The sequence below is a fragment of the Somniosus microcephalus genome, chromosome 23 (assembly GCF_052327205.1).
Source record: "Somniosus microcephalus isolate GS21.2 chromosome 23, FLI_Smic_1.0, whole genome shotgun sequence".
NCBI lineage: Eukaryota > Metazoa > Chordata > Chondrichthyes > Squaliformes > Somniosidae > Somniosus > Somniosus microcephalus.
The window spans coordinates 6,734,947-6,761,895 of record NC_141009.1 but is presented as its reverse complement, the minus strand read 5'-3'; the positions used below and the strand labels follow the sequence as shown (position 1 = coordinate 6,761,895).

The 26,949-nt window shown below is 45.3% G+C and overlaps 1 protein-coding gene across 4 annotated transcripts in view; it reads left to right on the top strand.

The window, feature by feature from the left end:
* ciz1a (cdkn1a interacting zinc finger protein 1a) overlaps positions 1-26,949 on the top strand; it is an 80,467-nt gene that overhangs the window by 42,602 nt on the left and 10,916 nt on the right. For 2 of the 4 annotated variants that reach the window (XM_085965304.1, XM_085965306.1), the window contains exons 8-14: positions 1,878-2,057; positions 11,730-11,854; positions 14,725-14,812; positions 18,255-18,368; positions 20,758-20,928; positions 22,225-22,276; positions 26,062-26,183. In XM_085965304.1, coding sequence (XP_085821430.1) covers positions 1,878-2,057; positions 11,730-11,854; positions 14,725-14,812; positions 18,255-18,368; positions 20,758-20,928; positions 22,225-22,276; positions 26,062-26,183 — 852 coding nt within the window. The remainder of the gene's footprint in view (positions 1-1,877; positions 2,058-11,729; positions 11,855-14,724; positions 14,813-18,254; positions 18,369-20,757; positions 20,929-22,224; positions 22,277-26,061; positions 26,184-26,949) is intronic. The other 2 variants (XM_085965307.1, XM_085965305.1) reach the window with 2 other exon arrangements.

Genomic DNA, 26,949 nt, shown 5'->3' with positions numbered 1-26,949 from the left:
GAAGCATGGCAGATGCAATATAACGTGGATAAATGCGAGGTTATCCACTTTGGTGTCAAAAACAGGAAGGCAGATTATTATCTGAATGGCAATAGATTGGGAGAAGGGGAAGTGCAATGAGACTTGGGTGTCCTTGTGCACCAATCGCTGAAGGTAAGCATGCAGGTGCAGCAGGCGGTTAAGAAGGCAAATGTTATGTTGTCCTTCGTAGCAAGAGGGTTCGAGTACAGGAACAAGGATGTCTTGCTGCAGTTGTACAGGGCCTTAGTGAGACCACACCTTGAGTATTGTGTGCAGTTTTGGTCGCCTTATCTGAGGAAGGATGTTCTTGCCATGGAGGGAGTACAGCGAAGATTCACCAGGCTGATACCTGGGATGGCAGGAATGACGTATGAGGAGAGATTGGGTCAATTGGGCTTATACTCACTGGAGTTTAGAAGAATGAGAGGGGATCTCATTGAAACGTATAAAATTCTAACAGGACTAGACAGATTAGATGCAGGAAGGATGTTCCCGATGGCGGGGGAGTCCAGAACCAGGGGTCACAGTCTAAGGATAAGGGGTAAGCCATTTAGGACAGAGATGAGGAGGAATTTCTTCACCCAGAGAGTGGTGAACCTGTGGAATTCTCTACCACAGAAGGCAGTTGAGGCCAATTCATTAAATATATTCTAGAAGGAGTTAGATATATTTCTTAAGGCTAAAGGGATCAAGGGATATGGAGAGAAGGCAGGGACAGGGTACTGAATTTGGATGATCAGCCATGATCTCATTGAATGGCGGAGCAGGCTCGAGGGGCCGAATGGCCTACTCCTGCTCCTATCTTCTATGTTTCTATGAAAAGAGTAGTAGGGAAGACTCGGTCATTCAGGTAGTAGCGAAGGCAACCTTGGATTTCAGAAGCCTGTAGATTGTAGAAAGAAGGGAAGGCTGAGGGTGGTAAGGATAGAATGACACGGGGCGGGGGGAACAAAGAATTTAAAAAAGGGAACATCTCCACTAGTGAAGAAGCATTGCTGGAAGTTGTTGGGAAATCTTCACTCCACGCAGGTCCCACCCAACTGCATGAAGAGGGCACAGAGTGGGGACTAGCAACAAGGGAAATGTAAATACGACTTTATCCCAGTAAAGTTATTTACGAGTGGATCTCCCATTGGGTTACAGGGAGACGACACTGGGAATTGGACTTGGGTAACAAAGACCATGGCCCCCAGGGGCATTAGGTGGCATTGACCCTGTGTATGCACAAAACTCTGGGAAATATCCGGAAAGATTTTTTTTTTGTGAACTATTTCAGCTTTTCTGTGTTTTTGTTTAATTTTGGAATTTAGTCAGCTGGCTCTGGGAAACCACACGGCCGCTGAAAGAAATGGTGATTTGTTTGATATTGTGCTACTTGCTGGTTCGTGAGTGGTAGCTTTGGAGAGCAGGGATTTCATTGCTTGTTTTCTGCTGGTTGTTCATTCCTCATTGGTGCTTTCTGTTACTTTGGGACGTGTTCACATTTAGGCAGTGGGATATTCGTTAACTTAACATCTAAGTGGTTATTTGAGCTCATCACGATTGTATTCTTTGCCTTACGGTCCTGTGTCACTTTGGAGGTGTGACACCTTGGAGACTGCACTTTCAGGTGTGAAAAACATTAGACTACAGACGGGCGCTAGATGCTTAATTATACCAATGTATGTGGTGCTATCATTATTTGACCTGTGCACGTCCCTTCATCATGGTCACCTGACAAAACGAGCATTCTGCTCTTGTAACACTTCTTCCCCCTCCCAACTCCCCCCCCGCCCCCAAATTGGTGAGGATTCCCCTCTGAATGAAAATGGTTTATTGACGTGCTGAGACAACGAGTGAAAATGTATACCTTTCAGATGCTGAGCACCATGAGTACGCTGAAAGTGACAATCCAGCAGAGCAGTGAGAGTCGGGCAATCAGTACGTCCGCACCAGACCCTGGGGCCAAGGGCGGTGAGGACTCCACCGAGGAGATGGATTCCATACCTAGCAAGTTCATTTGTTACATCTGCAATGCTAACTGCTACAATCAAAAGGTAAAGAGAGTAGCGATGGCTCGTGTAACTGAGTGAACGTAGGTGAAGAGAGTCTATGGCCCGATGCACACCTTATGATAGCTATCAACTCAAAGGCTACAACAGGCAGACATGTTTACTGTGTCTAGCCTCCACCTAATGACCACCACAAGGACATAAGAAATAGGACTAGGAGTAGGCTAGTCGGGCCTTCGAGTCTGCTCCGCCATTCAATAAGATAACAACAACAACTTGTATTTATATAGCGCCTTTAATGTAGTAAAAGGTCCCACGGCACTTCACGGGAATATTATAAGGCAAAAAAAATTGGCGCTGAGCCACATAAGGAGAAATTAGGGCAGATGGCCAAAAGCTTGGTCAAAGAGGTAGGTCTTAAGGAGCGTCTTAGAGAGGCAGAGAGGTTTAGGGAGGGAATTCCAGAGCTTAGGGTCTTGGCAACAGAAGGCACGGCCACCAATGGTTGAGCGATTATAAATCAGGGATGCTCAAGAGGGCAGAATTAGAGGAGCACAGCTATCTCAGGCGGGAGGGTAGGGAGATTAGAGATGGGGAGGGGCAAGACCATGGAGTGATTTGAAAACAAGGATAAGAATTTTGAAATCGAAGCGTTGCATAACCGGGAGCCAATGTAGGTCAGCGAGCACAGGGGTGATGGGTGAACGGGACTTGGTGCGAGTTAGGACACGGGCAGCTAAGTTTTGGATGACCTCAAATTTACGTAGGGTAGGAAGTGGGAGGCCAGCCAGGAGTGGGTTGGAATTAGTCAAGTCTAGAGGTAACAAAGGCATGGATGAGGGTTTCAGCAGCGGATGACCTGAGGCAAGGGCGGAGACGGGCGATGTTATGGAGGTGGAAATAGACGGTTTTAATTATGCAGCGGATGTGTGGTCGGAAGCTCATTTCCAGGTCAAATATGACGCCAAGGTTGCAAACAGTGCAGTTCAGCCTCAGACAAATGTTAGGATGGAGTCAGTGGCAGGGGAACGGAATGTGTGGCGGGGACCGAAAATAATGGCTTCGGTCTTCCCAATATTTAATTGGAGAAAATTTCTGCTCATCCAGAACTGGATGTCGAACAAGCAGTCTGACAATTTAGAGACCGTGGAATGGTCGAGAGAAGTGGTAGTGAGATGGAACTGGGTGTCAGTGTATATGTGGAAACTGACGCTATGTTTTCGGATGATGTTGCCAAGGGGCAGCATGTAGATGCTAAATAGGAGGGGGGCCAAGGATAGCTCCTTGAGGGACACCAGTGGTAACGGGAAGAGAAACCATTGAAGGTGATTCTCTGGCTACGATTAGATAGATAAGAATGGAACCAGACGAGTGCAGTCCCACCAGCTGGACAACGGTGGAGAGGCATTGGAGGAGGATGGAGTGGTCAGCCGTGTCAATGGCTGCAGACAAGTCAAGAAGGACGAGGGAGGATAGTTTACCTTTGTCACAGTCACAAAGGATGTCATTTAAGAACATAAAAAATAGGAGCAGGAGTCGGCCATTCGGCCCCTCGAGCCTGCTCCGCCATTCAATAAGATCATGGCTGATCTTCTACCTCATCTCCACTTTCCTGCACTATCCCCATATCCCTTGATTTCCATAATATTCAAAAATCTATCGATCTCTGTCTGAATATACTTAACGACTGAGCCTCCACAGCCCTCTGGGGTAGAGAATTCCAAAGATTCACCACCCTCTGAGTGAAGAAATTTCTCCTCATCTCAGTCCTAAATGGCCGACCCCTTATCCTGAGACTGTGACCCCTGGTTCTAGACTCCCCAGCCAGGGGAAACATCCTCCCTGCATCGACCCTGTCAAGCCCTGTAAGAATTTTGTATGTTTCAATGAGATCACCTCTCATTCTAAATTCTAGAGAATATAGGCTTGGTCTACTCAATCTCTCCTCATAGGACAATCCCCCCCATCCCAGGAACCAGCCTGGTGAACCTTTGTTGCACTCCCTCTATGGCAAGTATATCCTTCCTTAGGTAAGGAGACCAAAACTGTACACAATACTCCAGGTGTGGGCTCACCAGGGCCCTATATAATTGCAGCAAGACATTTTTACACTTGTACTCAAATCCTCTTGGAATAACGGCCAATATACCATTTGCTTTCCTAATTGCTTGCTGTACCTGCATGTGAACTTTGTGATTTGTGTACAAGGACACCCAGGTCCCTCTGAACACCAACATTTCCCAACCTCTCACCATTTAAAAAAATATCTGCTTTTCTATTATTCCTACCAAACATAAGAAACAGGAGCAGGAGTCGGCCAATCGGGCCCTCGAGCCTGCTCCGCCATTCAATAAGATCATGGCTGATCCAATCTTGGCCTCAACACCACTTTCCAGCTCTCTCCCCATACCCCTCGACTCCCCTGTAGTTCAAATGTTTGTCAATCTCTGCCTTGAATATATTCAATGACTCTGCCTCCACAGCTCTCTGGGGTAGAGAATTCCAAAGATTCACAACCCTCTGAGTAGAAAGTCCTCCTCATCTCCGTCTTAAATGGGCGACGCCTTATTCTGAAACTATGCCCCCAGTTCTAGATACCCCCACTAGGGGAAACATCCTCTCAACATCCACCCTGTCAATCCCCCTCAGAATCTTATGTTTCAATAAGATCACCTCCCATTCTTCTAAACTCCAATGAGTATAGGCTCAACCTTTCATCATACATTAACCCCTTCATACCAGGAATCAACCTAGTGAACCTTCTCTGCACTGCCTCCAATGCAAGTATATCCCTCCTTAAATAAGAAGACCAAAACTGTACGCAGTCCTCCAGGTGTGGCCTCACCAGCACCCTGTACAGTTGTAGCAAGACTTCCCTACTTTTATACTCCATCCCCCTTGCAATAAAGGCCAACATTTCATTTGCCTTCCTAATTACTTGCTGTACCTGCATGCTAACTTTGTGTTTCATGTACGAGGACCACCAGATCCCTCTGTACCGCAGCATTGTGTAGTCTCTCTCCCCATTTAAATAATCATTTGCTTTTTTATTTTTCCTACCAAAGTGGATAACCACCTTTTCCCACATTATACTCCATCTGCAAAATTTTTGCCCACTCACTTAACCTATTTATATCCCTTTGCAGACTCTGTCCTCCTCACAACTTGCTTTCCCACCTATCTTTGTATCATCAGCAAATTTGGCTACAGTACACTCGGTCCCTTCATCCAAGTCATTAATATAGATAGATTGTAAATAGTTGAGGCCCCAGCACTGATCCCTGTGGCACCCCACTAGTTACAGTTTGCCAACCAGAAAATGACCCATTTAACCCAACTCTTTGTTTTCTGTTAGTTAGCCAATCCTTTATCCATGCTAATATATTACCCCCACACCCTCCTGTCCCTGACCACTAACCAGACCTGTACCACTACCTAACCTAAGGGGTGTGACCACCTCCTGGATCAGTGTGTGCAAGTAACTCTCCCATCCCTGATGCCCCGCAATGTCTGCACCTCAGACTTCAGCTCAAAAACTCTGAGCTGAAGTTCCTCAAGATGCAGGCACTTACTGCAAACATGGTTGTCCGGGATCACAATACTCTCCACAAACTCCCACTTGCTGCAGTTGCAGCACACCGCCTGCACTGCCATCCCTACATGACCTTGATTTATTTAATTAAATTTGTAATTAGGCAACTTAGTTTACAGTGTAGTTTCCTGACTTGATCTAGATTAAGTTAAGAGTACTGAAATTAAATATCTACCTGTAACACAAAGCACTACAAGTAGTGTAGGCAAGAAGCAGCAACCCCTTCCCCCTCCTTACCAGAAATTCCCACTCATTCCAAATTCCCAACCAAAACACTCTGTTCAAGTCCACTCCGTTTAATCCCGTTCTGTGCTCTGCAGAAATGTTTACTTTTATACACTAGGAGCCTCACCCAATTTACAAGTGTTGACTCGGCTCCCCTGCTCCTGCTGGTTAGCACCTATTCAAGACAAGCACTTACACCTGGCTGGCAGTTAACTGCCAATGACAGTCGGCCTCAGTTAACTATAGTTTTTAAAGTTTTAAAGTTCTATGTTAAAATCAAAATCTTAAACTAAATTTCACATTTTACAGCTTCTACTTACCCAATACTCACCAGAAATTCCCAACCAAAGCACTCTGTTCAAGCCCACTCCGTTTAATCCCGCTCTGTGCAGACTTTGATGAGAGCCGTTTCGGTACTGTGGGAGGGGCGGAAACCTGATTGGAGGGATTCAAACATGGAGTTGCGGGAAAGATGGGCACGGATTTGAGAGGCGACAACATGTTCAAGGAGCTTGGAGAGGAAAGGGAGGTTGGAGATGGGGGTGGTAGTTTGCAAGGACGGAGGGCTGATCTTCGACCTCAGTTCCACTTTCCTATACCCCTTGATTCCCTTAGTATCCAAAAATCTATCGATCTCTGCCTTGAATATACTCAACGACTGAGCCTCCACAGCAGTGTAGAGAATTGTAAAGATTCACAACCCTCAGTGAAGACATTTCTCCTCATCTCAGTGCTAAATGGCCGACCCCTTATTCTGAGACTCTGGCTCCTAGTTCTGGACTCTCCAGCTAGGGGAAACAACCTCTCTGCATTTACCCTGTCAACCCCTTTCAGAATTTTATATTACCATGATTGGCTAATGAAATATTTTGGTTTTGTTGACTCTTGAGTTAACTAAGGAAGGAAAAAAAAACTTTTCCAATATTTCCATAAAGGAGGAATTTTCTGTATGTATTAACAAATGATTTTAGTAACTGGTGCTTGTAATGGAAGCAGAGCTCTCTCATCCCTCAAATAGGATAGGAAATGACCTGTATTCTAATTAAGTGGCGAGTAGAATAGAGAGAGTGTAGTCTGGTTCTGGTACACCCACATCCGGTGCAGGGCCATCTGTTTCTAGAGGGCAAGATTGTCAATCTTCAAAGAATGATTGAGGCGAAAGGTGAGCCTTTGTCCATAGCTAGAGTGCCTGACTTGGACAAATGGAAAACCATAGAATAGAATATAAAAAAGTTACAGCACAGGAGGAACCATTTGACCATCACACCTGTGCTGGGTTTTTTGAAAGAGCTATCCACTTAATTGTATTAATTTTGCCCTTTTCCTGTGTCCCTTTAAATTTTAATTTTCAAATATTATTTCCCTTTTAAAAGTTATACTTCCACCTCTGTTTCTTGTAGGCCATTCCATGTCTACATTTCTTTAAAAAAAATCTAATCTTTCCCTTTGTTCCTTTGATGATCTTAAATTTATGTCCTCTTGTTACCAACTCACCGGCCAATGGAAATAGTTTTCCCTATTTACTCTATCGAAATCCTTCATGATTTTCAGCACCTCTCACAGAATCACAGAAACCCCACAGTGCAGATAGAGGCCATTTCGGCCCATCGAGCCTGCACCGACACATATCCCACCCGATCCCCGTAACCCCTACACCAACACATATCCCACCCTATCCCCGTAACCCCACGTATTTAATCCCCCCTAACACTAAGGGTCAATTTATCATAGCCAATCAACCTAACCCGCACATCTTTGGACTGTGGGAGGAAACCGGAGCGCCCGGAGAAAACCCACGCAAACACGGGGCGAATGTGCAAACTCCACACAGACAGTCACCCGAGGCCGGATTCGAACCCGGGTCCCTGGCGCTGTGAGGCAACAGTGCTAACCACTATGCCACCGTGCTGCCCTCTATCAGATGTCATCTTAACCTTTTTTCCTAGTGAAAAGGGCCTCAGTTTCTCTCATCTCTGCTCGTTACTAAAGCCTTGCATTCCTGACATCATCCAAATCAATCTCCTCTGTACCTTCTCCATGACCGTGGCATCCTGTTGAATATAAGGGTCCTAAAACTGCGCAAAGTTAGGAGTTTCAGTATCCTCCTGTATGATGCATTGCCTGGAAATGATATAAATAATGTTGAATCTGTAATCTGTGTCGTAACTGGGGGCAAGTTACGCCTGGAAAATGGCCAGAACTGTGCAGCAGTAATGGCTGCACCAACAAGGCCCGGAAGTCAGACTGGAGAGAGGGACTTGCATTAACTCTGCGGATAGACAGTGAGTCCGCCGCAGAGTTTCATTCGGTATATGGCTGTCTGGGGCATACCTGTGGCTAGTATGAGCTGAGCTGGACTGGTAAGCAATGTTCCCTGTAAGCTGCGCTTTGTTCTGCGCGGCCTATTTCTTTTAATGCGCAGTCCCTTTAAATTTCTCCGCATGTGTGGTATTTACAATGGAAAAGCCGGCCTGCGCGGGACCTTTCCCATTACTGCGCAGCTTAGAGGGAGCATTGCTGGTAAGACACTGACACTAGACGAGAGGCTGCTTGGATACAGGCAGCGAGCACTGATCTGGCAGCACAGTCTGAGCTCATGTCCCTTTATTCCGAGAAGACACCTGTTCAGGGTCGCCTGGTGTAATGTGATAATGGGTCGGCACCACACCTCATCCTGATGGAAGTAAACAGGTGCCTTGCCTGCTCAATGGAGATACGTGGGGGGGGGGGGGGGTTGGTAATCGCGATATTGGCGCACTAGCTGAGAGCAGAATGATTTCCATGGGGGAAAAGGGTGGGGAAGTTGCTATAGTTAGACAGAGGTCCGACAGCCAGAGTAATAGGCTGCAAAATTGTTGAATGCTTATAGCCACTGTCAGTGGGCAGACCCGACCGAGCATGTGCGACGGTTTATGGGACAAAATATGGCCATAATATGATAGAATTTTATATTGAGATTGAAAGTGATTTAGTTAAATCCGAAACTAGGGTCTTAAATCTAAACAAAGCAAACTACCTAGGTATGGGGGGCGAGTTGGCTATGGTAGATTGGGAAGCTACATTAAAAGGTATGACGGCAGACAAGCAATGGCTAGCATTTAAAGAATTAATACATAATTTACAACAAATATACATTCCTTTAAGGCGCAAAAACCCCACAGGAAAAGTGGTCCAACCGTGGCTAACGAGAAGTTAAAGATAGTATTAGATCAAAGGAAGAGGCTTGTAATATTGCCAAAAAGTGTAGTAAGCCCGAGGATTTTAGAATTCAGCAAAGGAGGGCCAAGAACTTGCTAAAGAAATGGAAAATAGAATGAGAGTAAACTAGCGAGAGACATAAAAACAGACTGTAAAATCTTCTATAGGTATGTGAAAAGGAAAAGATTAGTGAAAGTAAATGTGGGTCCCGTACAGGCTGAGACAGGAGGAATTATAATGAGGAATAAGGAAATGGCAGAGAGTTAAACAAATACTTTGTCTGTCTTCACGGAAGAAGACACAAAAAACTTCCCGGAAATAGTGGAGAACTAAGGGTCTAGCTAGAATGAGGAACTGAAAGATATTAGTATTAGTTAAAAAAAAATAGTACTGGAGAAATTAATGGGACTGAAAGCCGATAAATCCCCTGGTCCTGATGGCTTACATCCGAGGGTTTTGAAAGAGTTGGCTATAGAGATAGTGGATGCATTGGTTGTCATTTTCCAAAATTCCATAGATTCTAGAACAGTTTCCGCGGATTGGAAGGTAGCAAATGTAACCCCACTATTTAGGAGGGAGAGAGAAAACAGGGAACTACAGACCAGTTAGCCTGACATCAGTAGTCGGGAAAATGCTAGAATCTATTATTAAGGACATGGTAACAGGGCACTTAGAAAATAATAATAGGATTGGGCAGAGTCAACACAGATTTATGAAAGGGAAATCGTGTTTGACAAATCTGTTGTCGTTTTTTGAAGTTGTAACTAGCAGAATAGATAAGGGGGAACCAGTGGATGTGGTGTATTTGGATTTTCAGAAGGCATTCGATAAGGTGCCACACAAGAGGTTATTAAACAAAATTAGGGCTCATGGGATTGAGGGTAATATACTTGCATGGATTGAGGATTGGTTAACGGATAGAAAACAGAGAGTAGTAATAAACGGGTCATTTTCAGGTTGGCAGGCTGTAACTGGTGGGGTACCGCAAGGATCAGTGCTTGGGCCTCAGCTATTCACAATCTGTATCAATGATTTGGATGAGGGGACCAAATGTAATATATCCAAGTTTGCTGATGATACAAAGCTAGGTGGGAATGTAAGTTGTGAGGAGGATGCAAAGAGGCTTCAAGGGGATATAGACAAGCTAAGTGCGTGGGCAAGAACATGGCAAATGGAATATAATGTGGAGAAATGTGAAGTTATCCACTTTGGTAGGAAAAATAGAAAAGCAGAGTATTTTTTAAATGGTGAGAGCTTGGGAAACGTTGGTGTTCAGAGGGACCTGGGTGTCCTTGTACACGAATCACTGAAAGTTAACATGCAGGTACAGCAAGCAATTAGGAAAGCAAATGGTATGTTGGCCTTTATTAAAAGAGGATTTGAGTATAAGAGGAAAGACGTCTTACTGCAGTTATATAGGGCCCTGGTGAGACCACACCTGGAGTATTGTGTACAGTTTTGGTCTCCTTACCTAAGGAAGGATATATTTGCCATAGAGGGAGTGCAACGAAGGTTCACCAGACTGATTCCTGGGATGGGGGGATTGTCCTATGAGGAGAGATTGAGTAGACTAGGCCTATATTCTCTAGAGTTTACAAGAATGAGAGGTGATCTCATTGAAACATACAAAATTCTTACAGGGCTTGACAGGGTAGATGCAGGGAGGATGTTTCCCCTGGCTGGGGAGTCTAGAACCAGGGGTCACAGTCTCAGAATAAGGGGTCGGCCATTTAGGACTGAGATGAGCAGAAATTTCTTCACTCAGAGGGTGGTGAATCTTTGGAATTCTCTACCCCAGAGGGCTGTGGAGGCTCAGTTGTTGAGTATATTCAAGACAGAGATCGATAGATTTTTGAATATTATGTGAATCGAGGGATATGGGGATAGTGGAGGAAAGTGGAGATGAGCTAGAAGATCAGCCATGATCTTACTGAATGGCGGAGCAGGCTCGAAGGGCCAAATGGCCGACTCCTGCTCCTATTTCTTATGTTCTTAAATGCGCACAGCCCAACAGCAACTATTGTACGAGACTACGACAGTTGCAAAGCGCAGGAGAAATGTATCATTCAACAAAGATGCCATATGTATGGGAACGGTAACATGTTACTAGACTAGTAACCCAGAGGCCTGGACTAATGATCCAGAGACACGAGTTCAATCCCACCACAGCAGCCGGGGAATTTAAATTCAGTTAATTAAATAAATCTGAAATAAAAAGCCAGTATCAGTAATTAAACTACCAGATTGTTGTGAAAACCCATCTGGTTCGCTAATGTCCTTGGGGAAGGAAGCCTGGTGCCCTTACCCAATCTGGCCTATATGTGACTCCAGACCCACAGCAATGTGTTTGACTCTTAACTGCCCTCTGAAATGGCCCAGCAATAGTGTAGAGATGGCCAGCCACGTCCACATCCTGTGAATGAATTGAAAAACAAGTTCCTGTGGAGTGCTCTGTCTGCAAAGAATTGTTAGCTTTATTCCAAGCCCGAGCAAGACACTGGACAGGTTCACAAAATAATTATATGATGGAAGCAGATATATACTCTTCTCGTCAAAATTGTGTTTGAAGAAAACCTATGATTTTTTTTTTAAGTTTAATCCATCCAGGGATTGGATTCTTGCGTCTTGGTTTGAGTGAAATAGTGTTGCTGTCTAAATTTCTTTTTTTTGTAAATCTATACATTTTTTCATTTGCTTTAAAGAACTTTCAGAAACACATGAATGGGACCCGTCATCATCAGCGACTCCTGGAGATTCAGCAAATGAGTAATGCTTGTCTGGCCACATTGATTCCAAAGTCAGGCGCACTGGGAAAAGGCAGCGAGAGGTGGGTGTCTGTACTGGAGCTTGAAATGCTTCCATTTAAAACCTCCACTAGTTTGTGGTCCATAAACGTAGAATTACATAGAATTTACAGCTAGAAACAGCCCATTCGGCCCAACTGGTCCATGTCGGTGTTTGTTCTCCATACAAGCCTCTTCCCACCCCTCTTCATCTAATCCTATCAGCTAATTCTCTTCCTTTTCCCCTCATGTGCCTATCTAGCTTCCCCTTGAATGCATCTCTGCTATTCGCCTCGACCACTCCCTGTGGTAGCGAGTTCCACATTCTAACCAGTCTCTGGGTAAAGAAGTGCCTCCCGAATTCCCTATTGGTTTTATTAGTGACTAATATTGATGGCCCCTAGTTTTGGTCTCTCACACAAGCGGAAACATCTTCTCTACGCCTACCCTATCAAACCCTTTCATAATCTTAAAGGCCCCTATCAGGTCACCCCTCAGCCGCCTTGTTTCTCGAGAAAAGAGCCCCAGCCTGTTCAATCGTTCCTAATAGGGATAACCTCGCAGTTCTGATATCATCCTTGTACCTTCTCTAGTGTGTCTATATCCTTTTTATAATATGGAGACCAGAACTGTGCACAATACTCGAAGTGTGGTCTACCTAAGGTTCTATACAAGTTTAATGCCACTATAATTATTTAAAGACAGTGAGAAAACATCCACTTGCATGCACTTCCAGCTGGACAAATCAGCATGCTTAACCTGTGTATAATCCTTTGCATAATCTCTAAATCAGGGCTCTATAAATTGTAATCCCTGTGTAGCCCTTGTAATCCAATATTCCAAACCCAGACAACTCTGTTCGACTTGAGCTTGTATTTTTTTTATATTCGCTGGTTTGCCCTGTTTTGGCTTTGTGCGACCTCGATGTTCTGGAAGGGCTGTGGCTCATTTGGAAAAAAACGAAATCAGAGCACTCATAAGAACATAAGAAATAAGAGCAGGAGTCGGCCATACGGCCTCTCGAGTCCGCTCCGCCATTCAATAAGATCATGGCTGAACTTCAACCTCAACTCCACTTTCCCGCCCGATCCCCATATCCTTCGATCCCCTTAGAGTCCAAAAATCTATCGACCTCAGACTTGAATATACTCGACTATTCAGCCTCCACAGTCCTCTGGGGTAGAGAATTCCAAAGATTCACCACCCTCTGAGTGAAGAAGTTTCTCCTCATCTCAGTCCTAAATGGCCGACCCCTTATCCTGAGACCATGCCCCCTAGTTCTAGACTCCCCAGCCTCTCGGCACCTACCCTGTCAGGCCCTCTCAGAATCTTATACGTTTCAATGAGATCACCTCTCTTCTAAACTCCAGAGAGTTTAGGCCCAATCTACTCAACCTCTCCTCACAGGACAACCCTCTCATCCCAGGGATCAATCGAAGATCTATTGGCATCAGCAACTTGAAATATATGCAAATGAAGAGAACGTGGGTTTTAAACTTTCTATTTGGCCCCCAAGCTTCTGAGCTATGCAACTATGCTGCAGTGGAAGACCCCCCTTTTCTAGATTGTGATCTAATACCTGTTAAATGGACTATCGTACAGTAATAGGTGGTGCTTTTCCTATATTCCTAAAGGAGATTGGCAGCAAGTGTCAGCAGGCTATTCAACAGTGATGAGCATCACTAATCCACATTGGGATGGGGCCCACCTAGGACACTGAGGCCAATTGTAATGTCATGGCTCAGGCTGAGAATAGCTAACTCGGCACACGTCGGGGATAGACCCAGGGACCTTTCTGGTCTGTCTCGAACACCCGCTTGCTGAGCTATTGGGAGAGTCCCTGAGGTCGTTAGAGTGGCCTTCAGCAGGATTTATTGTCTTGTATCAGTTGCCATTGTTAAATGCCACTGTTGTTTTTGTGTCGCATGGTAACACATTGAAACACATGTATAGATGGGAGGAAACCTAATTCTTTTCACTATTAAACCTAGACACACCCTGATAAAAGTTGAAGAACGTACTGGAGGGCAGCATTGGAAACAATTGAACCGTTTGGAATACCAGAGTACCATTCTGAAATAAGAGAATGATACCGGGGCTTAGAGGGTTAAATTATACAGACAGGTTGCATAAACTTGGCTTGTAGTCACTTGAATATATCTAATTATGGTGTTTAAAATGTTAAAAAGGATTCGATAGGGATAGAGAGAAACTATTACCTCTGGTGGGAGAAATCCAGAACGAGGGGACATGATCTTAAAATTAGAGCTAGGCCGTTTAGGAGGGAAATCCGGAAGCACTTTTTCGCAATAAGGGCAATAGAAATCTGGAACTCCCCCCCCCCCCCCCCCCCCCCCAAAGTCTGTGGATGTCAGTTGAAATTTTCAAGACTGGGATCGATAGATTTTTGTTGGGTACGGCTATCAAGGCATGGAGCTAAGGTGGGTAGATGGAGTTGAGATACAGACCAGCCATGCTCTAATTGAATTGCAGGCTCGAGGGACTGAATGGCCTACTCCGGTTCCTAACTGTTCCCAAAGAGAGATGACCTGGGTTGTGTTGCAGAGGCCTTGACCAATATTTATCCCTCAATCAACATCACAAAAACAGATCTTCTGGTCATTATCAAATTGCTGTTTGTGGGACCTTGCTGTGCGCAAATTGGCTGCCGCGTTTCCTACATTACAAAAGTGACTACACTTCAAAAGTACTTCATTGGCTGTAAAGCGCTTCGGGACGTCCTGAGGCCATGAAAGGCGCTATATAAATGCAGGTCTTTCTTCTTTAATCTGTGTGATGGGGAGTGAAGGCCAAATACCTTTTCATGGTGGTGGGGAGGGGGGAGGAGAGGTGAGATGAGATCCGAGGGCAGGCCACCTCTGCCAGTTCTAAATAACCAATGTTTGTCTTGCAGTGACAAGAAACGGCCCAGATGGTGCAGCACCTGTCGGGCCCACTTCAGAGGGAATGTCATTGAGCACCGCAGGACACAGAGACACAAGGTAGACACAAAACCATTCCGCAGAAATTGCTGGGAGTCGTGCAGCAATTTAATCATTGTCTCAAAGAGAAAGATAGCTTGCCATTTGAGCAGAGAGGTCTCATCCGAACCGTCAAACTACCTTTCAGACACTGACTAACCTCTGCTGTGCCTTTGTAGCATTTTCTGTTTTGAATACAGATTTCCAGCATTTGCTGTTTTCCTTTGTGCAGCTGTACTTTTCCACATCCAAGCTAGTAAAATGTTGCTCGTAGGTGTAACTGCCACCTGCTTTTTAAACAAATAACATTTTTTTGCTGCAATATTTATGCAAGTTCAGTAGGTGTTCATACTTTGCTCTAGCTCTGCAATATAAACTGGGATGGGTAGGTTTCTTGTACACGCACATGATGTGTGGACGCTCTGTCTCTCATAGTAAACATGAAGCATTCAGCGAATCTGCAGAATGTGCTGATTTCAAACTGCTGGTGTCATCTGCCTCTAACTATACGTGTGTCTCAGAAACCTTCATCTTTAAATTTTAGTTCAGTGTCAGTTATTAAATTTAATTCCAACACGCAAGCACTTAACTTAAAAATCTCCTCGTCTCCCTCTTAGTCACATTTTTTTGGCTTGCTGTGTCTCTCCTGTTCCTTTGTCCTTTTGTGTTTCAGTCTTGTCTTTCATTTCGTGTGCATTCTGCAAACCTGTTGCCTTATTTTTTTAAATGATTATTCTGCTCTTTCAGTGTGCTCTAAATTCTGCAGCTTGTGGAATTTAGCCTTTCAGTCTCAACAAACAGTGGAACAAGTCCTTGCTGACATTAACATTGAATGTCTCCTGTGTTTTGTGAGATTTGCTTACTTACAGGCAGGGGAGGATTGTTGCGCAGGCGTGCAGGGCCCTGGTCCCCCCCCCCCCCCAGTAAAATGTGCCATCATGCAGAAAAACTGCAAACAACCATTGGATCGGTTTCATTTAAGTGTACAGCCCCTACCATTTAAAACGGGCAGTCGCTTATATTGGCCAAAAAGTGATAACCGTTAACCATTTGCATTAACATCTATTTCAAAGTTGCTGGTTACAGCGTCTTAAGGGCTCCAGCAGAAACTGCTGTGCACCGAATGCAAGAACAAACAGAAGTAAATAACATCTCGTTAATGTTCAATTACCTTTTGTGCACTTAAACCCTTCTAATCCCCTCTTGTGGTGTGGGGTTACAGTTTGTACTAAGCACTGACTGCAGTTTAAATAAAGCTAGTTGCATCACATGCAGTTTTTTTTAGTTTATTCAGTAGCGCTTTACAACATTCTTGTTGCTTACTGTAATAGTGCTACAACGCCCGTCGTGTACAGCGGGCAAGTCGCGTCCACATGAACGCGCGCACTGTAAGCGGTGGGGACTGCAGTATATTGTGATATGATGTGCTTTGTTAATGCAGTGTATAAATATTCTGTAGGCCATTTTAGTACACATTTGTGTTTTAATGGAGGTGGGGTGGGAGGTTGTGCAGGCGGTGCGGAGAGGCCCTGAATGTTCGTGGCGCCCAGGGACCCAAGAATTCTTAATCTGGCTGTGCCTTCATGGAAGAAAAAGTTAAATGAGAATTTGATACTGGCTGGCATTGTGATAGGTATGTGTAAGTTCTGGGTACATGATGTCAGTGGGAACCATAAATGTTGCTCATTGTTACATGATCATGAGATGGGGAGTGGACACAGTTCATGTCTGCAGCTTATGTGGCCTGTAGCTGCTTACAGCTCCTGCTCAGCTGCTTTGAAGGGCACATTGCAGGAGAAACTCGACTGACATAAGAACCTCTGGTTGAAAGCTGTGTTCACGTGGCACTTTATTCTGGAGTAATCCTACACGGCCCGACAGGACAGCAGTATGGCTTATCTCTTGAACAAACGGTCATGAAGCTCACTCCTAGGATTGCTCGTTGCTTGAACTTATCCCTCCATTCGGGGAGCATGTCTGTCTGCTGTTCCTGTGGGGATATTTAACCCTACCTGCCTGCACCCACCCTCCGATCTTCCAAATCCGATCTACTGTGCATTCCGCTCTGCAGCCGGTGGCGGAGCCTTCAGCCATCTTGCCCCACACTCTTGAACTCCATCGCTAAATGCTTTCTTTTACTACCTGTCTTCCCCACCTTAAAACCTATCTCTTCAACAGCACCGTTGGGCACCTCCCGTTTCCCCTCCTACTTGGGTCCGATTCCCAACTCTGGGGCATTTTGCTACTTTAGAGGCAATATATAAATATAAATTGTTTTGGTGGTTGTTGCCATCACCAGCTGATATGACTATGATTCGATTCTTAACTTTCAAGTAGCAATTTGTCTTTAGGGGTTAAGTGCATCAGCGTTTTGTTTTAAAATTAAATACACTCTTTGGAGTATTAGACAAATATTCCATTTATTTAAATACAGTACAGCCTCCTTTAAAGGGACCATTTGGATTTTTTTTCAGGTGATCAGGATACTGTCTGACTGTCTGATCGGGTGGTGCAAGCAGATTCAATAGTAACTTTCAAAAGGGAATTGGATATATAGTTGAAAAGGAAAAATCTGCAGGGCTATGGGGAAAGAGATGGGGGAGTGGGACTAATTGCATAGCTCTTTCAAAGAGCTGGCACAGGCACAATAGGCCGAATGGCCTCCTTTTGTGCTGCATCATTCATAGAGAGAAACAATAAAAGGGTTCGATAGAAAGCTGCTTCATTTTGAAAGCCAGACCAAAAACAATAAGGCTGCTAATACAAAGTTAATACCGGTGCTGTTGCATTTGATGCTGGCACTCGTACCCCAGCCAGCAATCCCAATTATTGATCTCTGGATAGGGCAGCATTTATTGCCTTGAGTGGTGATCGGCCTTCTTTTGTAACAATTGTTTTTTTTACAACTGAGATGCTTGCTGAGCAACTTCAGAGTCAACCATGCAATGTGGGCAAGTGAACCATGTCGTGTGGCACTGGCGTTGTGCGTAGGTCTGACTGGGATGGGGCAGTGGGCTCCCTTCCCTGAATTACTTCAGTGAACTGTGCAGAAGCTGTGTCATTAGCTTCTTTATGCCATAAAACCCAGCTGGTGCAAAAACAGCCGGACTACTATTAAGGTCATTTTTCTGGTGTCGGCCCACAAGTTCAATTTTGCAGTTTGCCACGGTGGGATTTGAGCTCATTGTCTCTGGGCTGCTGGCCCAGTACCATAAGCACGACTAACGTACCCTATCACCTTTGTTCTTGCTAACAGAAGAGGTGAGTGCAGCCCCGACCTGGCGGGCTGCGTGTGAATCGCACAATACTTGAGAAACCGGCGCACCGTTTCAAAGCCATGCGCTGCGTACTATTGACTAGCTTCAGCTGGTCCTTTTTTTTTTGAGGGTGGACCAGTTGGAGCTCGCCGACCTCCCCACCCCGTGCTGTAGCTGTGTCATTTATGTTCTCTGTTTTTCACCAGCTGGCTAAGTACTCTCTGCGGCCTTTCTGCACTGTCTGCAACCGACACTTCAAAACCCCCCGCAAGTTTGTGGAGCACATGAAGTCGCCGGAGCACAAGCAGAAAGTGGAAGAGGTACACTAAGCTTTTTCTAGGCTTTTCACTTGTTTCCATAGTGGAATACAGGGGAAATTAAAAATTCTAATCAAAAAAAAATTTGTTTACATCTTGTTTCTGAATGGCCATCCTCGTGCCCGAGTAGAGAACTGCCAAAACCCTCATCCATGTTTTTGTCACCCTCAGGCTTGACTATTCAATGTTCTCCTGGCCGCCCTCCCATCTTGCACTCTGCGTAAACTTCAGCTGATCCAAACCTCACTGCCTGTATCCCATCCCACACAAAGTCCCGCTCACCCATCACTCCTGGGCTCGCTGACCTACATTGGCGCCTGATCTCCCAACTCCTCAAATTTAAAATTCTTATTCTTGTGTCTAAATCTCTGGAACTCTGAAATTAAATGGGAAAATACTGGAAACACACAGCAGGTCAGGCAGGATCTGTGGCGAGAGTAAGATAGGGTTATGGTTTCAGGTCAGTGACCTTTCTTCAGACAGGGTATTCCGTTTCTAAATTCTTGGGCAGCCAGATGTAGCATAATGACCTTTTGCGGTCCTGTACATTTCTGTGAATCTCTGTTCTCGGCTGATTTCACTGATGGCTCCAGGTTTTGTCTCAGTTAACTTCTGACATGTAAGAACACCTTTTCAGCTCTGTTGGGTTTAAAGTTTGTTTTCTTCTCCACTCTTTTCTTATATTGTAGGCTCCTTCTTGCAGTAGCGCTCTCTCCAGTTAGGTGGGTGGACTGTATGGGCTAGGATGACCATTAATGCTACTCGATCATTTGCACCAAGTGACCCAATTCAATTAGGTGGGCTGAACAACTTTGAGTTTTCCCTGAACCCGAGACTGAGTAATTCACTATCGAGTCTCGGGACAGAGCAGTTCACTGGATTCAGTTCCACATCCAGCGCACTGTGGCTGCAGTATGTATGCTCTACAGGGTGCACTGCAGCAACTCGCCAGCCAAGGTTACTTTGACAGCACATCCCTCCCCTGTGACTTCTGCCACCAAGAAGAACAGGAGCAGCAATGTTGGGAGAACACCATCACCTCCCAAGTCACACACCATCCTGCCTTGGCCACATCTCGCCATTCCTTCAACATGGCTGGCTCAGAATCCTGGAATTCCCTGCCAAGCGCCATTGTGTGGAACCATCACCACAAAGGCTGCAGCGGTTGGAGAGAAGAAGCCCTGCCACCACGTTCTTGGGGCACCTAGGGATGGGCAATAAATGCGGCCTTGCCTGCTAATGCAACTCAAGCAACGAAACCAGATGAGCTGAGATCGTACTGCTGCACTTGTGGGAAGCTGTAATGTCATTGCGACAAGTTCACATAGACAGTTTCTATTACAAATGTATACCGAGGAATTTATAATGGGGGCGGGGGGGGTGGAGAAGTTGTCAGGAAGTGAATGCAGACACAAGACATTTAACATGTCGATGTCCTGTGTCTGTAGATAATATTTGGCATAAAATCCAAATATTTATGCTACAAGAATGTGCTACCATCACTCACCTGCGTAATAACCCACCTCCATGAGTTGCTACAGCCCTCTGGACTCAACATTGAGTTCAACAATTTCAGATCATAACCTCGGCCCCTATCACATATATATATATATATATATACAGGAAACTTTGTGATATCCGGCACCGACGGGACCGAGCTGTTGCCGATCTATCAAAACTGCCGGACAAACCAGCGCTAATGTTGAAGCATACGGAGGTTTTCAGCTCCGTATCTGGCAACAAACACTGTTGCTTAGCAACAGCTTCTAAACAGTCGGCCTGTACCTTGGAAGCGTCTCTGTAGCTTAGCAACAGCTTTAGAGAGACTTTGCAGAGCCTGACTTGGAAAAAAAAGCCACGAGAAGAAAAAAAAGCCACGAGAAGAAAAAAAAAACCGAACAAAACGGCTCCTGATTTCTGCCGGTGGATCGAGGTTTCTGGACATTCAACCTCCGGATAAACCAAAGTTTCCTGTAATATATAATTTTTTTTTTTTTTTTAATTTTTATCCACACTTTCGTCTGGCCTTTTTTCTTCCCTCCCACATGGCAGCTGTCCATCATTCTGCCAGCGCCATTCACACTTCATCTTGAGCCATCCTTTGTTCCTTTACCTGTCCCATCACCACCTCCTCTGGCGTTCAATGTCTCTTTACCTCTCCTGCCTTCTATCCTATCACAGAGCTTCCCTTTTGTTCTTTCATCCCCTCCCCCTTTTCCCAGCCCCTAAACTTGCTTTAAAATCTGTTCCCTTTCCTGCTTTTCCCCAGTTCTGACGAAGGGTCCCAGACCTGAAACGTTGACTGTTTCCCTCTCCACGGATGCTGCCTGGCCTGCTGAGTTTTTCCAGCGTTTTTCTGCTGTTATTTCAATAAGTTGCTTTGTGTTTTCAGGTTAAGCTGCAGCGTAGCTCCCAGGATAAAGACCAGGCTGGGCAAGACGACCCAGAGGACATGATCACCGTTGATGCAGTCGGTTGTTTTGATGAAGATGACGAAGAAGGGATGACCGAGGAGGACGACGACAGCGCTTCTGATGGTTTAAGTGATAAGGATTCTCAGCAGGTTTGTCAATATGCTGTTAGAATGGTTTGTATTTTCCCGCATTTTCATACGAGTCAAAATAATCTTACTTTTATATATGATTTTGTTAGAGGCCACAAATATTATACAGCTTTATTTTTTAACTGCTGTAGAATAGCCATTTTGGCATTTTGCAGTGTGTCCTCCCTCAGTGTAGTTGGTCTTTAAGACGTTTTTAACTGGGATGAAATGTCTTGACAATTGCAAAAATGTAGGATTCCATTGATCCCTTTTTATTTTTGAAAATTAAGCACCTCTGTACTACAGCGCGCTTTTGTATAGCGCCTTTAACGTAATTAACACGTCCCCAGGCGCTTCGCAAGAGTGTTGGCAAACAAAATTTGACACCAAGCCGCATAAGGAGATATTAGGACAGGTGACCAAGCGCTTGGTCTAAGAGGTAGGTTTTAAGGAGCATCTTAAAGGAGGAGAGAGAGCGAGATGGAGAGGTTTAGGGAGGGAACTACAGAGCTTGGAGCCATGGCAGTTGAAGGCATGGCTGCCAGTGGCGGAGCGAAGAAAATCTGAGATGCGCAAGAGGCCAGAATTGGAGGGGAGCAGAGATCTCTGGAGGGTTGTAGGAGGTTGCAGAGATGGGGAGGGGTGAGGCCACGGAGGGATTTAAAAACGAGGATTAGAATTTTAAAATCGAGGCCGATGTAGGTCAGCGAGCTCAGAGGTGGGAACTGTGTGATAGTCTAATTTAAAATTTATTCTGGGGGAGGGGAGGAAGTGCAGAGACATCATATAGGTCTTTAAAATAATGAAAGGTATAAGGTTGAAATTAATAAACTATTCAACTTTGGTAGTGATCATGGAGCTAAAATTCACAAGCCCTGAGCAAGGTAAGAAATTAGAAAAAACATACCCAAAGGATGGTGGACAAGTAGAACAGGTGCTCCTTAAAAGGTAGTTTATTTGGGGGTCAGCTAATGCCTTGTAAAAAGGAACTGGATTGAAATCTATTGAGAAGGGGATTAAGGGTTATAGAGGGATCACTACCTGATTTTGTTTTCAGGGGAGGTAGGAGAAGGAACTCGGTGGCCCTTAAATTAGGGGATGAACAGATCGTATGGGAGAGGGTATCCATGATGGAATGTCCTAAATGGACTCGGAATGGGATGAGCTTGATGGGATGAACAGCCTTTTTTTGACTGGATTTTGGGTTGTTATTTGCTTGGCTTCCCTGCAACGGCATGGAGTTTTACAACCTCTTGAATAAAGTGCGAATTTTAGAAAGTGGGGGGAAAAAAGTAAACCTATGCTTTGTACGTTTAGGCTTTGCTGTCAGAATTTGAGAAGGAGCCGTACGACGCAGAGGCTGTGTATGGTGAGTACGAAAGACGTAAGCTAATGTATTTCACTTAATGCTTTTTTCATTAAAACCTATTAAATTTTCCCAAATAACACATTAAATTAGCGTTAAATTCTTTAGTCTGTCTGTAAAGTAACTGTCAAGTGTCAGCCTGTGATTTAATGAGGTTTTCAATTAGGTCAGATTGATTGACTTTTAGAAACAACCAGTTGCATTTCTATAGTGCCTCTAATGTAGGAAAATGTCCCAAGGCACTTCACAGAAACTTAATCAGACATAGATTGACACTGAGCCAAAGGAGATATTAGGAAGGGTGACTAAGAAGCTTGGTTAGAGAGGTAGGTTTTAAGGAGGAGAGAAAGGCCGAAAGGTTTAGGAAGGGAATTCCAGAGCTGAGGGCCTAGATGGCTGAAGTACAGCCGTCAGTGGTGGAGCGAAGGGAGTGGGGGATGCATAAGTGGCCAGAGTTTGAGGAATGCAGAGTTCTTGGAGTATTGTAAGGCTGGAGGAGGTTACAGAGATAGGGAGGAACAACGCCATGGAGAGATTTGAGCACAGGGATGAGAATTTTAAATTCAAGGCATTGGTGAATTGGGAGCCAATGTAGGTCAGCGAGTACAGGGGTGATGGTTGAACGGGACTTGATGCGGGCTAGGTTACAGGCAGCAGAATTTTGGTTGAGCTCATATTTACGAAGGGTGCAAGCTGGGAGGCTGGTCAGGAGAGCATTGGAATAGGCAAGTCTGGAGGTAACAGAAGGAGGGTTTCAGCAGCAGATGGGCTGAGGCAGGGGTGGAGATGCATGATGTTACGGAAGTGGACATGGGTGGTCTTAGTGATCGCCACGGTTATGAACAATCTGGTTCAGTCTGAGATGGTGGCGACGGAACGTGGTTTGTGGTGGAGGCCTAAGCCAATGGAAATGAAAAGGGCGATGACACCAGATTTAAAAGGGAGGTGAGGGAACCGTTTACAATATCAGCACGGAGGCCAGGAAGAGAAATTGGGTGGTCAGCAGTTTAGTGGGAATAGGGTTGAGAGAGCAGCTGGGTCCCGTGGACAAGGTGTGCCTGGAGAGGACGTGAGGGGAGATGGGAGGGAAACCTTGAGGGAAGCTTAGCTTGGTGGGCAAGGGGATGGGAAGGATGCGGAGGAGGCAACTGAAAAGAAGTCCATGAGCTCTTCACACTTGTTGGAGGAGGCAGGGGAGAGGGGTTTAAGGAAATAGTTGGTAGTCGAGAAAAGAAGCCAGAGATTATCTATCCGGGAGTCTCCCTTAAACTTCTCCCAGTATTTGTTGCCAAGGCAGTTGGGATAATGATTACACTTTTTTGTGTATTGCTCCATCTACTAAGATGCTTGTTTCTCGGAGACTGTTGTGCACTGTGGTTAACATCAGTGGTTTTAAATGGTCACGATTCATTCTAATTCCCCCAACCAAAGGTCTTTTGAACAGAATCCAGCAGAAATGGACTGACGTCAATTCTGATGACTCATACTTACTAAACGAAATGAGCTGGACGGAGTCCGCAGCATGCAACGGCCCTCCGATTTGTTCATTGCTGTTAGCGATTCATTTGCCTTTATCAGAGCGGAATGATGGAATGTAAAGGACTGGTGATATAATGAGCACCAATGTTGGGAAGGGAGAAGAGGCAGATTGTCAGGTTAACATGAAGAGAAGCAAACTCTGTGCCAGGTTTGAGAGGTGACCTATGATTGCGTCACGCTGTCAGTGTGCAGAGCAGGAAAAGTCCCATTTCCTAAAAGGGGAAGGAAAGTGTAGAAGCCTACTAGTTTTAAGTCTCCCCTCCCCATGTCTACATCTTTTTTTAAATTATGAAACTATTCCTTTTTTTTTTAAACTTTCAATTTGTTTTCTTCCAAATTTTCCAGTCCAGACTCCTCGGGTAACATCACTGACGGGGAGGAGATGCCTGCGCTCTGCAACGGCTGTATTCATCCAATTAGAATCACAACGTCGGGCCGGTCTAAGATAGATCCAGGACTGCCCAGTCCTAAACCCCTGCATGAATGTCCGCTTGAACTGCATCCTATAGTGCCCGCTGCCATTGCGTTGCCCGTTTCTGCCTCCGCCATCCTGCAGTAGGATGCGATTGGTGAGGCCTTCCTGGAACCATCAACCGCTTAGGAACAGGAGTCGGCCATTCGGCCCCTCGAGCCTGTTCCAGCGCCATTCAGTTAGACCGTGGCTGATCTGTACCTCCGTTCCATTTCCCACCGTAGCTCCATATCCCTTCATACCCCATACCAAACAAAAATCCATTGATGCGATAGCAAAATACTGCAGATGCTGGAAATCCAAAATAACAACAGAGAATGCTGGAAAAACTCAGCAGGTCAGGCAACATCCGTGGAGAGAAATTTGAGTTGACGTTTCGGGTTGAAACCCTTCTTCAAAACTGGAAAGAAAATAAAAAGATTGAAGGCAAAGCTGCGATCGAACAAAAGAAGAAAAGGAGACAATAAAAGGTATAAGAAGCCAGCTGCCTTTTGTCTCCACGGGCCCATTACCATCTCATCTGGCTTCTTATACCTTTTATTGTCTTCTTTTGTTCGATCGCAGCTTTGCCTTCGATCTTTTTATTTTCTTTCCAGTTTTGAAGAAGGATTTCAACCCGAAACGTCAACTCAAATTTCTCTCCACGGATGTTGCCTGACCTGCTGAGTTTTTCCAGCATTCTCTGTTGTTATTTTAAAAATCTATTGATCTCAGCCGTGAAAATTTCCAGGGGTGGCAGTGAGTTCCAGATCTCCACCACCCATTGTAAGGAAAAGTGCTTCCTGATTTTGCTCCTATATATCCTAGCTCTAATTTTAAGATTATGCCTACTTGTTCTGGATTCTTCCACCGGAGGAAATAGTCTCTCTGTAACTAACCTACCTAATCCCTTCAATATTTTAAACACCTCGATTAGATCACCCCTCGACCTTCTAAACCTGAGGGAATACAGACCAAGTTTACACAACCTGGCCTCGTAATTTAACACTTTCAGCCCCAGTGGTCAAAGCTTCATCTTGGCCTTTTGCCTTTGCAGGTGCTCCGTAAGCTAATCATCTTCAGGACCCCAAATTTTTCCGTGTACAAGTTTAAAAAAAAAAAAAATGTAAATCGTTTTGGAGAGCTGGTCAGTGAAAATAATGGTTTTAGCTCAACGATCACACGACCGTGGACCCACGAGCATTGAGTTCACATTGCACAACAAAACCATTGGAAACAAGTTTGAGTGAAGCTTTTCTTTTAAAGTTCTATCTTATTTTTGTTGAAATTTGAGGCTCCCAGTGGATTGGATTGCCTGTTACCTTTATTTCAAACCATTTTGTTCACAAGCGTTAGATCCCAGGTCTGAAAGTTATTCTCTTATTGCTTAGCCCACTCTAAGCGCCTAGTTTGTCTCTGCTTCGTGCAGGTGACTAAACTAGTTCTTGTAGCCTAACTGTGCGTATCCAGACCTGTTGCTGTGGCTTTCCATTATGGTATCATTGCAAAGCTTTCCTCTCTCAAACGCACCTCCATATACCTCTGAAGTGTGGAAGGTGATTTCTTCCTTTTGCACATAGCCGTCGATCTTAAAAAGCTAATCACGCTGACGGAGGCCGCGGGCCAGTTTTCTGTTAACTCTTGTACTGCTAACTTTTTTTTTGTTTTAAACAAAATTCTTGTATGCATTTCCTTTTTTTTTTTGCTTTTGATTTGTTTTGTGTGTTTTGATGACAAGGGCACGTTCAATGTAACATATGTAACGTAGTGATCGTCTTGGTTCCCCTCCCCTCCACAGGCCAGGAATTTGTGGTCCCTGTGACCGGTTTCCTCTGCAAGCTGTGTCACAAATTCTACCATTCTGAGTCCACTGCCAGATTTACCCACTGCAAGTCCCTGATGCATTTTCAGAACCTTCAGGTTAGATGGTTGTTCCATGATGTGGCCTGTGTTTCATTCTCTCAACTTCAACTCCATACCTTCTTTTTGTCCTTCTCTACCTCCTCTCTTTATCTCTTTCCTTCCCTCTTTAACCTTAATTTCTACCTCCCTTCTCTTCTCTCTCTACCTACCTCTCTTGTCTTCTCTTATCTAGCCTCGTTACCCAGCTTTCTACCTCCACCTCTCCCCCTCTATCTCTCCACCTCTCCCCCTCTATCTCTCTACCTCTCCCCCTCTATCTCTCTACCTCTCCCCCTCTATCTCTCTACCTCTCCCCCTCTATCTCTCTACCTCTCCCCCTCTATCTCTCTACCTCTCCCCCTCTATCTCTCTACCTCTCCCCCTCTATCTCTCTACCTCTCCCCCTCTATCTCTCTACCTCTCCCCCTCTATCTCTCTACCTCCCCCCTCTATCTCTCTACCTCCCCCCTCTATCTCTCTACCGCTCCCCCCTCTGCATCTCCCCCCCTCTGCATCTCCACCCCTCTGCATCTCCCCCCCTCTGCATCTCCCCCCTCTGCATCTCCCCCCCTCTGCATCTCCCCCCCTCTGCATCTCCCCCCCTCTGCATCTCCCCCCCTCTGCATCTCCCCCCCTCTGCATCTCCCCCCTCTGCATCTCCCCCCTCTGCATCTCCCCCCTCTGCATCTCCCCCCCTCTGCATCTCCCCCCCTCTGCATCTCCCCCCCTCTGCATCTCCCCCCCTCTGCATCTCCCCCCCTCTGCATCTCCCCCCCTCTGCATC